The sequence below is a fragment of the Dermacentor andersoni genome, chromosome 2, assembly GCF_023375885.2.
Source record: "Dermacentor andersoni chromosome 2, qqDerAnde1_hic_scaffold, whole genome shotgun sequence".
Taxonomy (NCBI): Eukaryota; Metazoa; Arthropoda; class Arachnida; order Ixodida; family Ixodidae; genus Dermacentor; species Dermacentor andersoni.
Genome location: NC_092815.1, coordinates 8,076,042 through 8,089,427, shown reverse-complemented (window position 1 = coordinate 8,089,427; position 13,386 = coordinate 8,076,042). Strand labels below are relative to the sequence as shown.

The 13,386-nt window shown below is 49.0% G+C and overlaps 1 protein-coding gene across 1 annotated transcript; it reads left to right on the top strand.

Moving 5' to 3' along the window:
* The first annotated feature begins 8,670 nt into the window (after window positions 1-8,670).
* Window positions 8,671-9,324, top strand: LOC140215815 (uncharacterized). The gene has a single exon (XM_072286108.1). It carries the CDS (start codon window positions 8,671-8,673, stop codon window positions 9,322-9,324), a length of 654 nt encoding a protein of 217 aa, XP_072142209.1.
* Window positions 9,325-13,386: the final 4,062 nt, after the last annotated feature.

The following is a 13,386-nucleotide window of genomic DNA, read 5'->3' as shown; positions in this document are numbered from 1 at the left end:
CGAACGGCGCGCACAAAGGTAGGTGCCATGAAAGACGATGAAGCGCGTAAGCTGCACGCTCTTCTTCTGGCCCGCCATTAAAGAGGAGCGTCTATTTTGCAAGACTCCGTCTCCAATCTACGTTACGATATAGCTCATTGCACCATAACATTAATCAACTGCCACCTACTTCTCCTGTATTTCCCACTTCCCGTTCCCCAATGAGGAGTGGCAGGCTAGAGACACGCTCTCCAAGCCGACCTCTCCTCCTGTCCTTTCATTAAAATCTACTTCTCCTCCTAAATTTAAGTACACGGGTGTTTTCGCATTTCGCTGCCATCGAAATGCGGCCGCAGTGGCGAGGATTTCATCCCGCAACCCCGTGCTTAACAGCGCAACACCAAAGCCACTAAGTAACCACAGCGGGTTCTCGACCGACCGATATGCAAGGCGTACGTGTAAGCAAGCTTGGACTCTCGCGCTGAACTGCCACCTATCACATCTTACAGACAGGGGTGTACAATAAGGCACAAGAAATCATAGAGGCCCACTTGTTAAGCCAGAAGGAAAGGCTAGCACGCACGATTGCGGGACGTTGTGTCTTGAAACGTCTCGGATATTCCATACAAGAGACCAGCGCACTCGCAGGGATGCGAGCATGAATACAAAAGAATCACGCATGTCTCACCGATTCGCAGGGACATGCACCCGAACTTTCATAGCATACGGCAAGCTAGACTGCAGACACTCACAAGGAAATATGAGAACCACCACAACGCTTTGTACGCAGACGCAGCCAACACGGCAAGGAGCACCGCATTCGCCGCCAGCCGTAGCCGTAACGACGTCAACGCGTAACCAATCAATGCGTCATTGTTTTCCGGGGTGAGCACTGCGAAAGCAGAGAAAAGAGCGACAGCGTTAGCCATCACGACCAGACAGCACTGGTAGTGCGTCATAGTCCTTAGCGACTCTCGGGCGATGTGCACAATTTATTCTAGGGGCAATATTTGGAGCGCCGGACACCGCGTCCCGAGTGGAGCGTACCAATTCCAAACGTACATACGCATCGTATGGCCTCCGGGGCATGATTCCTTGCGCGTGCTGGGGCTCGAGGTAGCATTTAGACCAGGAATCATCCAGACACTAGAATGAGTACGTCCGGGAGTAGGAGCGAAGGAAAAAAGAACACTGTGCGGCTTCACTTCCTGAACGCAGGTTACGTGCAAGCAAGCGTATGGGTATCATTCTTATACATATAAGGACACTACAGGTGCATTTCTGCCGTCGTCGTCGCCGTAATGTTCCGCATGAAGTGCCAGGGCGATAGCATTAACCACGCACGTCGTATGCTGTAGGCGCGAGTGGAAGCGTGCGACGTACGGTGGGCTGACGACGGCGGCTGAATCTCGCGCGCGCAAGGGAGGAAAGCAGGAAGGGTGATGATGATTAATTACTTTATTTCCCCTAAAAATAATTCTATGTTGGGATCCTGGCTAAAAAGTAGCGCCCACGCAAGTTGACCAGCCCAAAAGCTCGTCAATTTGGTCAGCCCAGAAGCGCGTCGTCTTCCGTCGCGCGCTAGGCTCTATACGGAGAGGGCCGGAGGGAGGGGGTGGTAATGCGCTTGTCTGGCAAACAGGCTTGAGGCTATTGATGAGTTTTTAAGCTATGGCGTCTTATCTAGTACAGCCTAAATGTCGCAAGAAGCCTGGCTCGTTCCTCAGGAGTCTGCTGGGCACGCGAAGCCTGCGCCTTTTGCCGGACTTGTTCAGTTCGTGCCCGACGCTCGTCGACGACTTCGAGGTCGGTCGACTCGCGATCGGCCTGCTGCCGCTTTCGTCGCTGCTCCGTCCTTCTCGCTCGGCGCTCGTCCACTCGCATCACGAGACGAACACGGTACCTCCAAAACGCACAAGCTACCTGCTGCAACTGCCAGAGAAGGTCAACCTAGAGCGCCTCCGGCGGATGGGTGGATGGATGGATGGATGGATGGATGGATGGATGGATGGATGGATGTTATGAGCGTCCCTTTTCGAACGGGGTGGTTGGTTCCGCCACCAAGCTCTTGTTATTTCACTCCCTGTATAATGCCCTACCGATGTTAGAAAAGAAAAAGAAATAAACAGAATAGGAAACCCACGATGAATTACCATAAGCAAAGTTTCTGAGCCCCTATTGTGAAATTTGTTTTTGTACGACTCAGTTGTTTGTCGTTTCCCTACTTTTCTGCCACCAATATGCGACTCGCTTGTTAATAATCTCTAGTGTGGACATGTTTACTTTCCCCCTGGTCCTGCTGAACGCAAAGGCTTCAAGGAGGCCAGTGATTCCTAAATCGACCGCTGGGCAGATATCTTCACTTTCTAATACAACATGCTCCGTCGTTTGCCTAGCTCTACCACAGCAAGCACATGCTTCTTCTTCCTTCTTATATCTCGCTTTATAAGTTCGTGTTCTAAGGCATCCTGATATAGCTTCGGAAACTGATGAGCTTCCCTTTGATTTATCATAAATTGTTCCTTTCCTGGTTTCCCTTTTTTCTTTTTAAGTAGTTACACATGGCAAGTTTCTTTTCCATTGCCGCCCCCCATGAAATTATCTCAGCCTCTGTGACTTCCCGCTTGACGTTCCTTGATGCTGTGTGGCTCACCCTACAAGTCGCATACGTGCTGGTAAGCTTCCTAGTTCTTTTCCTCCACTGTGAATCAATGTTATTCCTGTACAAATACCTGAACACTTTCTCAGCCCATTTACTTCCATATTCCTCAGTCGTTCTTCATAATTAATTTTACTGTGAGCTTTCCTCACTCCAAAACTTGTCCAGCCCATATCACTCTGCACAGCTTCATGTGCAGTCTTCCCGTGAACGCCCAATGCGAGGCGTCCCACTGACCTTTCGTTGCATTCGAGTCCTGATTGTAAACCTGATTTCAAGCAAACAACCACATTTCCAAATGTACGTGCCGGAACCACCACATATTTCCATATATTCCGAAACACCTAGTGCCTATTGTACTGCCATAGCGCTCTGTGTTTCATTATGGCTGCATTTCTCTTCGCCTTTACCGTTATTGTTTTTCCTGTGTTACCCTATATTTATTGGCTTCGTTTATCGATATACCAAGGTACTTATATTCTTTTACGCGAGGTATTTCTTCGCCCTCTACTGTCACTGTCTGTTTGTTGTTTTCATTCAATATCATAACACCTGATTTTTTAATGTTAAATTTCAGACCTAACGTATCGCCTTCCTGTCCACAGATATTTGCCAGACGTTGCGTATCACTTTGCTTGTTAGCTAGCAACACAATGACATTCGCAAAAAACAAACGTGGAAGCTGCTGCTCTAGTGCTGTACCCGCCTGTTTGCATGAGAGATTTAATGTTACTTCCTTTAGCGCCCTTTCCATTCTCACCATGTACATCAGAAACAGTGGGGATAAAGGGTACCCCTGCCTCAGTCCGCTGTTGATACCAACTTTCTCCTCGCTCCTTATCCCTTCCCATTCAACACAAGCGGTATTTTCTAGTAAATATATCTCAAAAGCTGTAGATTAATCGTCGCCTAAGCCTTCCCTTTCTAGAATCTCGCACAAGATGTTGTGGTCTATGTTGTCTTACGTTCCTGTAATGTCTAAAAAGGCCACATATAACGGTCTCCTTTCTACTCTTGATATTTCGATGCACTGAGAAGTTCTCACCCAAACGCCTACCTATTCTGAAGCCATTCTGAAGTTATCCCAATATGCCACTATTCTCTGCCCATGCTTGCAGCTTTAATTTAATTGCCTAAATTGATAACCTGTATATTACCGATATAATGGTCAACGATCTATACGAGTGAATTCTATCTTTCTCTCTCTTACCTTTATAAATTAAATTCATTATACGTTGTCGCCAACTGTCTGGTATTCGCATTTTAGACTCTTTTCTCTTGCTTTCAACAGAGCTTCCTTACTTTTTGGTTCTACTTCATTAATCAGCCTAACGGCAACTTCGTCTAGCCCTGTGGCTGTGCGTTTGGTAATTTTCTCTTCGGCTTTCTTCCAATTGAAATTTGTCAGCACCAGCCCCTTTTCCATTTGGTTCTCTTTCATATGCTCTTTTTTTTTCAAATACAACCTCGTTATTGCCTTGGAAAGATTCGGCTATTATTTTTCAGACGTAATTTAATGCTGCGTCCTCTTCTAGTTTGTTTCCATCTTCGTCTGATGTGTTGTATTGTTCCAGACTTCCTGCCTAATTATTTTATGTGGTTCCAAATATTCTAGGTGCGGCCTTCTTTTTGTCACGTATTTCTAACAACCAACGTTCACTTTCACCTTTTACCTTTGCCTGCACCAGTATTTGAAGCAAAGATGTTTTTTTTTTCTCCCGGTATAGTTCTCATTTTCTGGCTACTTCATCCTGTGGCAACTGCTCTTTTTTAGCCGGCCTGTGCTCTCGGGATTCTTTCTGTCGTTCGGCAATAGATTCTCGTATCTACCTGTTCCACCAGCTTTTCGTTTTTTTCCTTTCCAACGAACGCGTTGCTTCTCTTTCCGCATTTCTGTCGTTATTACACTTAGAAGATCACTATATTCCCACTCTTCTTTTGGTCATTTGCCAAGTTGTTCCTGGACGCTTCTGACTGTATTTGTTATTTGTTCAGTGTTCAAATTTGGATTGGCCTTTTCACGCTCCTTGCTCTCTTTCCCAAGTGAATATCCCGCCTACTCTCCTCTAAACGCCACCTAGACTTTCCTCTATGTGGCGTTGCTTTGCTCTGCGCGCTCCTTCGTACTTTTCCCGGCGCGCGATTCTCTTCTCCACCTCCAGGCGTCTTCCTCCTCCGACGGTTGCTTTTTCCGCGGTTTCACACATCGAATCGCTGATTTCACTGGAGAGCCATGCATGCTTGCATTTACAAACGTTTATTTTACATATCTGCACTAGCTCCAGATAGGAAGCCCAGTCCATGTAGGAGCACTTCAAATATCTGGGCTCGCAGCATGTCTGAGCACAAATCCGGATAAGTCCGGACACCCCATTGCACCAAATGTGTCCGCTCTTAAAAAAGTGACGCCCAACTACAGGTACCTCGGTATTAACTTCACTGCTAATCTCTCCTTGTCAACGCAAATCGAAAAAATTACTGCCGCGGCATCACGCACACTAGGATACCTCAAACGTAACCTTCATGCGGCACGTTCCATAACACGGAAACTAGCATACCAGACATTTGTTCGTCCACAACTCTAAAATGCATCATCCATTTGGTCACCTCACCAGATCGATCTAATCGATTTACTCGAATCTGTGCAAAACCGTGCTGCACCTTTCATGGTTCTAGACTATAAGCAACACTCCAGTGTGTAGACTTCCTTATCATTACCATCCTTGGAATTACGTAGGAAGACAGCCACTCTCTGTTTATTGCATAAAATAGCCTACAGCGCGCACGCAAATACCTTGCCACCATCAAAACCACATCGTATACCTCGCAGTCTTCGTAATCAACACACCTTTACTCGTGCTTTCGGCCGCACCCAAGCCTTTATGCATCTGAGTGGTCACGTGCGAATTGGCCACTGGAATGACATCCGTGATGATGTCTTCTGTATATATGAGCATGTGTAATATAGAAATAAAATACTAACCATCTATGAGTGTTTTTTCTAACCCTATGATCACTTGAAATCATCTGTACAGATTTTATAAGCATGTCATGTAGGGCCATTCAATTGTAACGCCGGTCAAATTTCGAGAGACTGGCGTGGCAACATCGAATGCTGCAAATTTTCCCATTTCACTCTTGCGTCTTTGGCGTAATCGAAATTGGTGTTCTCGCGCACATGTGCTACGCGATACGACACCCGAGGCGATCATCGCAAAGAGCTAGTTGGCACCAGCAGTATACGCGCTATTGTGGCGTACCTGCGTATTCTGGCTTATTCTGGACATTTCGCCATTTTGTTTGAGGCGTAACGTATGTGAGACGCGTACAAAATGGCACTGATGGTGCCGTTTTGCTTTCGTGACACGACACCAATTTGACGTTTCGCCTAAGACACTGTAATGTTCCTCTGAACCCAGCGCTCTTGACAAACCAAAACAGTTTCCTCTTGAGTGAAAATAAAGCAGCTAACCCAAGGCACACAATTATTCCGTCGAAAATGCTTCCCTCTTCCGCCGTCCGCTGCGTACAAGCTGTCGTCTGTTTCATTAGCTAGGGTGAGTTTCCCCGGCAAACAGAATGAGTCATCGCATAGACAACATATGCGGCCTATACCAGTGGTGGTGGGCGCACGTTCTAGGCCGAGTTATCAGTATTTATTGATAACGCGGCCTCGAACGTGCTCTCGCTATCAATCGCTATCTATCAGGCTACCGTTATTGCTAGCCCGATTCGGCTGGCTGACAACATAGTTTCCTACAATATACTAGAGCGAACTCTGGCGCTGCAGTCGTTGACCCACCATAGGAAAGATAGGAAGTACATGGATTTGTCTGGTCTCTGTGCTCGTCGATTTAGATGTTCTTCTGGTTATGCTTATTACGCTTTATATGCCTTCATGGTCGTAAATTTTGAAGAGCACAGATTGCTCTATACTTTTCGAAGTGCAGAACACGCTGCGAACACGCACAATGGCTACAAATTGCAATGACTCAGCTTGTCGAAGTAGCCAAATCGAAACGCGCGAAGCGCCCACGATAAATTCATAAGTGTGTTTCACGTCGCTTGTCCATGCATGTTGTTGAGAATTGGTAGCGACCGTCGCGCGTTTCCTGCAACCGTGGTTGGGGGCCCGGCGACGCACCAAGAGGGAGCCGGCGAACAGACGAGGGGGCGCCCCGCTGGGCTGGTGTCCCGACCGGCGCCTCGACCCGCAACCTGATCCGTGCCCCGTGTTTTCGACGGACCGCCTGCTGGGCGCGAATGGCCGGCGCTTCCGAGAAGGACGAAGGCGTCGGTGCGGCCAACGGACAACTCGTATTTTGTATTTTCTTTTCTCTTCCTTTTCTAGTCACTGCGATGCCTTTTGTAAAATAAACGTTCAGTTTTGAAGCGAACCCCGACGAGTGAGAATCGTTCCTTCGAGGCTCCGCGTGCGCGGCTGCTGTGTACGCCGCCGCCCGAAAGAGACTCACGCAGTAGTTTTGTTGTAGTCGCACTCGCGAAGTGACCTCCACAGATCGTTGGTCGTAGCCTTTAATTATTCTACATTTTCTGGTGCCGAAACCCGGGAGTGCTACATCTGGAATAACTTCGCCTGCTGCATCATGGAGCGACTACAAAGGAAGCAAGCAGCCCTGCGACAAGCCATCGACACTACCATCGCAGCGGCCAGCACCTTACTTCAAGCGACAGAAGCACCAACCGGTGAGCTTGACGAACATTTGGACATCCTTCTTGAGCAAGCTGAAGAGCTTAAGGCAGTCAACGACGCCATAGAAAAGAAAGTTGACCTACTGGAGCTCGACACCGTATTAACAGAGAGCGCTGCGTACAATTTGAGAATTCGCACCTTGAAAACAAGGATAAAAAGGGCACTGAGAAATGGAGCTGCGAGCGAAACGAGGTCAAGTACGCCATCAGAAACAGGAAATAACTCTGATCACGTCGCACAATCAGGTTCCGTCCAGCATGCAGTTACGACGACTCTTCAGCTACCGTCGACAACGACAAGACTTCCGAAGCTAGAGATCGCCAAATTCGACGGAAACCTGCGCTCATGGCACAGATTCTGGAATCAGTTCGAGTCTACCATCCACAAGAATCCAGCTCTACATCCAATTGACAAGTTTCAGTACTTGACGAGCTATCTCACCGGCAAAGCAGCAGCCGCTATCGACGGGCTACCACTCAGTGACCGAAATTATGAAATTGCAGTGAAGACATTGGTCGAAAGATTCGGAAAGGACGATGTTATCATTGAAGAACATATGTCGAGGTTGCTCAACATCCGACCTGTCCATAACATCCTCGACACCGAGAGGCTGCGGACCCTTTATGATGAGGTACAAACGGGGGTTCGGAGTCTCGAGGCATTGGGTGTGGCGTCGAGCACTTATGGAGTGCTTTTATTGACAGTCCTACGGAAGAACATCCCGAATGAGCTTTGCCTCGGTTACTGCAGACAAAAGACAACATCTGCAGTCGCGCCAGGAGACGATCTTCAATATTTCCTCAGTTTCCTCAAGACCGAAGTAGAAAGTCGAGAGAGGGCCGAATGTGGAACCCGCCAACAGCTGAGCACCGACAGGCTGAGTCGCCCGAGCCGCAAGGATATTCCTGAAAAGAAGGCGTCCGCGTTGGTTTTAACAGCAGTCATGAAAGCTGAAAGACAGTGCAAATTATGCGAAGCGAGCAGCCACTCAACCGCCGAGTGTGAAGTTGATTTGACTGCGGATCAGAAGAGGACAATTGTGCAGCGGGAAAGACTCTGCTTTAGGTGCGCCAAGGCAGGCCATCGAGCATACGAATGCCGCACAGCAAGATGGCTTAAATGTAAGAGATGCTCCGGCCGCCACGTTACAGCCCTGTGTAACCTGAATCGACCACCAGCAACAGGAAAGTCGGAAGAGAAGACTGTACTCACTGAGACAATCGTACAGTCTTCGCTGCAAGTCGAAGGCACCAAGAAGAGAACCCGTGTCCTTCTGCAGACGGCTCAAGCGTGGGTTCAGGGTAGGGAGAAGCGAGCGATGGTCAGGCTGATGATTGACGGCGGAAGTCAGCGTACCTTTGTCAAGAAAGAGGTGTCACAGAAGATGGGACTGCGTGTGATGAGAGAGGAGACCCTGAAAATAATGACATTTGGAAACGACAAGCCGTCTTCAGGAATGAAGTGCCGCCGAGGGGAGTTATGGTTGTGCAGTCGACACAACGAAAGAAAGATCCGCGTTGAAGCGCTCGAGATCCCACAAATCGGCTGCGACATTGTGCCAGCACCTGAAGCTTCCACCGTCAACTACCTCGAAGAGCAAGGCCTCGAACTCGCCGACAGTACGCAAGATGGAGCAGAGATAGGGCTGCTGCTGGGATCCGATTTCTACTGGGAGGTCACAACCGGTAGTGTTAGGCGCCTGGACAGCGGTCTCGTAGCCGTGGAGGCCATTTTTGGCTGGACCCTGCAGGGGACAACGCACACCACAGAATCAACAGCAACGTATGTGTCCACTGTGGGAGTGTTGCGCGTGGCTGTCATCGGCGAGGAAGACCAAGACGACACTGCTGCTCAACTGAAATCGTTTTGGCAGCTCGAGCACATTGGCATTGTCGACGAAGGAGAGGCGGACGTGGAAGACAACCAAGTTTTGTGGAATTTTCGGGAGAACGTCTCCAGGAACAACTGCTGATATCAAGTTTCCCTTCTCTGGAAAGAGAATGCTGGCGATTTGGCAGACAACAAAGCCACGGCTTTCAGTAGGCTCAGGTCGTTGACGACAAAATTTGTGAGCAACTGAGTACAGGAGATACAAGCACTAACTGATCTCGCTGTTTGGAAGCATTGCCCGGGGAGAGAAAATCCAGCAGATCTGTTGACACGGGGCATGCTGCCCTCCTCTTTGGTTGTCAGCGAGAGCTGGTGGACGGGACCGAAATGGCTAAAAGGTGTTTAAACGTACGACGCGATGCCTTCACACGTCCCTGAAGCTGAATGTTGCACCGAAGAGCTCCGGAACGTTCACGTGCTGGACACCGTGACGCTGGTAGACACAATGCCTCTCATGGATCTTGCGCACGAGAGCTCAATGACACGGGTACTCCGCGTCACCGCATGGGTTATGCGCTTTCTTCATAACGCACGGAACGCGTCAGAGAAGCGAAGGGGAAGCCTGTCAGCGGAAGAGTTAGCACAGGCCGAGAGTTACTGGCTGAAAGTATCACAAAGAGAAACCTTTGGGAAGGACATCCATTCTCTAATCTCTACCGGGACACTTAATCGTAAGCCCAACATCGCGGGTCTGACTCCATTCATTGACAGCGACGGCCTATTGAGAGTTGGAGGCAGGCTACAGAATGGCGCGCATAAAGAAGAGACGCGGCACCCAGTTATTTTGTCCGCTGTACATCCGTTTACACGCTTATTGGTGGCCTGGGAGCATAGGCGGCTTTTACACGCTGAAGTAAGGGACACTCTGACTCAACTTCGCGAAAGATATTGGATCCTGCGAGCAAGACAGGTCGTGAAGAAAATCATTCGTCGTTGTGTTCCGTGTCAAAGACAAAGCAGCCGCCCCGCGGATGAGCCGTTTGCACCGCTCCCATACGACCGTATCCGCGAATCAGAGCCATTTGAAATTACTGGAGTGGACTTCGCAGGGCCGATATTTTATACCGAGCTTGGAAATTCCTACAAGGCCTATATAGCCCTGTTCACATGTGCCACCAAACGAGCTGTGCATTTGGAACTCGTCAAGGACTTGACAACACAATCTTTCCTTATGTCTTTCAAGAGGTTCGTGGCCCGGCGGGGAATTCCCAGGAAAATTTATTCAGACAACGATCTAACGTTCAAGCGAGCGTCGAGAGACTTGGAAAAGCTATTCTACGCTATAAAAGGAGGCGAGATGCAGGCTTACTTGGGCGACAACCGCATCGCCTGGAAGTTCATCGTAGAAAGAGCACCATGGTGGGGCGGTTTTTGGGAACGCATGGTGCGAACTGTTAAGACAGGGCTGCGAAAGGTCCTCGGAAGAAGTGCCTTACATTATGACAGCTTGACCACCGTCCTCACTCAGATCGAGGTGGTTGTGAACTCCCGCCCGCTCACGTTCCTTCACTCGGACGCGGGGGAGCTTCTGCCCCTAACGCCATCGCATTTCTTAATAGGGCGCCGAATGACAAGTTTGCCGAGCACTGGAGAAACGGTCCCCAGCGAATCTACGAAGGCTGCGCTCACAAAACGTTGGCAACACCGTATGACACTTGTCGATTCATTCTGGAGACGATGGAGGCAGGAATACCTATTAGAGCTTCGCTCTGCTTAGGTTACCGCTCAGCGCAAAGAGAGAAGCATAAGGGAAGGGGACATTGTCCTACTCGGGGAAGAGAAGGTCCCGCGACAGATGTGGAAGCTGTGCCGGGCTGTCGAGACGTTTCCTGGAAGGGACGGCCGAGTTCGAGCATGCACGATTTCTCTGCCGGACCGAAAGCTGCTGAGACGACCGGTCCAAGCCCTCTACCCGCTTGAACTAGGGGAGGAATGAGCCGACGCTCATTGCGGGGGAGGTTGTTGAGAATTGGTAGCGACCGTCGCGCGTTTCCTGCAACCGTGGTTGGGGGCCCGGCGATGCACCAAGAGGGAGCCGGCGAACAGACGAGGGGGCGCCCCGCTGGGCTGGTGTCCCGACCGGCGCCTCGACCCGCAACCTGATCCGTGCCCCGTGTTTTCGACGGACCGCCTGCTGGGCGCGAATGGCCGGCGCTTCCGAGAAGGACGAAGGCGTCGGTGCGGCCAACGGATAACTCGTATTTTGTATTTTCTTTTCTCTTCCTTTTCTAGTCACTGCGATGCCTTTTGTAAAATAAACGTTCAGTTTTGAAGCGAACCCCGACGAGTGAGAATCGTTCCTTCGAGGCTCCGCGTGCGCGGCCGCTGTACGCCGCCGCCCGAAAGAGTGTCACGCAGCAGTTTTGTTGTAGTCGCACTCGCGAAGTGACCTCCACAGAGCGTTGGTCGTAGCCTTTAATTATTCTACACATGTGTCCGTGGCTTAAAAACTTCCTCTTCAGCCATCGAGGTGAGCTGACGCGTAATGTCGGACACATCACGAGCGGTTTCAGTGGCCCACCCTGGCCGCGGTAACAGGGTTGTGGCCGAAGTCGATACGGATTTTGAAATTATTTTGCCGCATTTGCCAACAGGACGTGTTGTTTCGAACACAGTGTTCTTGGGTGGTGATGTTCGAGCGCGGCCCGTCAGGGTCGGAGATTTCAGGGCCGCGTTGGACAAGGAACGGCTGCTCCCTGACGTTGTGACTTTGGGCGCCTACCAGATCAACCACGTGTGAGCCGTGACATTAAACAGCCCGAAAGTGGAACGAGAAGAGGAGACGGTGAACATGCTGCGGAGGTCCACTGCACGGTACCACGCCGTTGTGAGCCAGGCTATCGCCAGGTCCGACAAGTGCGTCCTCCTTGTTCGAAGGAATCCAGGACTGTCAGTACAAAATGTTTCTTCATGTTTTCTTTTTTCGGTAGATTTGTGCTATGTGATTTTAAATATAGTAATATTGCATGGTGGTGTTATGTGTGTGCTCCAAGTGTGGCACAGGAACACGTAAATTTCTTTTCTAACCTAAGACAGTATGTGTGCATTGATAAGCAGCTTGTTTTGGTGGGCGATTTTAGTTGCGTGTTGAATTCAATTGGTAGGTCAAGTGGCAGACTGGTTAAAGACAACAGCAGTGATGTGTTGTCACAAATGATTGCAGAGTGCCTGGAGTGCTCCCGAGCTGTAAAATACACAAATTTCTAGGGCAGCAGTCATGCCCGCTTGGACCGACTGTATCTCTCAGTGGACACGATCACTAAGTGTCACATTTATGGTGTTTCGCCGATTTCGTTGACTGATCTATGCCTTGTAAAATTTCAAATACGATCAAAGAAAGAGAGCAAGAGTTTTTCATGGGAACAATGAGAAATAGATTCAAATTTATTAGGGATGAATCTTTCAATGTATATATATATAGCAGTGATGCACTTCGTTTTACAAGACATGCAAAAAAGAATTATCGCATGTGCTTACAGTTGTTTTTAATGAGCCATATTAACTATATGCCCTGCCCCGGTCATTCGCGGAAGCACATACGGTAATAATACCAAAGATAGAAGAGACAGAGAAGTTAACATTGGTTTCCTCATAGAGGCCTATGTCACTAACTAAATGTGATTATGAAATCTTGATGAAAGCGCTAGGAAGGCGACCACAGAAACTAATTAAGGAATTGGTTGGTCCTCACCAAACATGTGGCATTATGGGGCGTTCGATTGTGACTAATATACATAAGATGTGTTGCGTGATGAAGTACTGCGATATTACGCAAGCACGGGTAGCAATTCTACAGCTCGATCTTGGGGAAACGTTTGATTGAGTACCTCACGGTACTTTGCTTGCCATGCTAGACCACATTAATGTCGGATCTATCATCAGAGATTGGGTAGCTTTGGGGTACGGGAACTGCACTGCGCGTTTAATTCTTAACAAATCAGCAAGGACCCCCATTAACCTAAAGCATTCTGTGCACCAGGTCTGCCCGCTGAGCCCCCTTCTGTTCAGTATATATATAAAGAAAGAATTTCCCTAGTGATCATTGAAAAGAGCAGTATTTGCGGCTACAGATTAAATGCATCGGAAGTTAAAATTTTGGCCTCTGGGGATGACGTCGCAGTTTGTTGTACAGATAAAGAAAGTT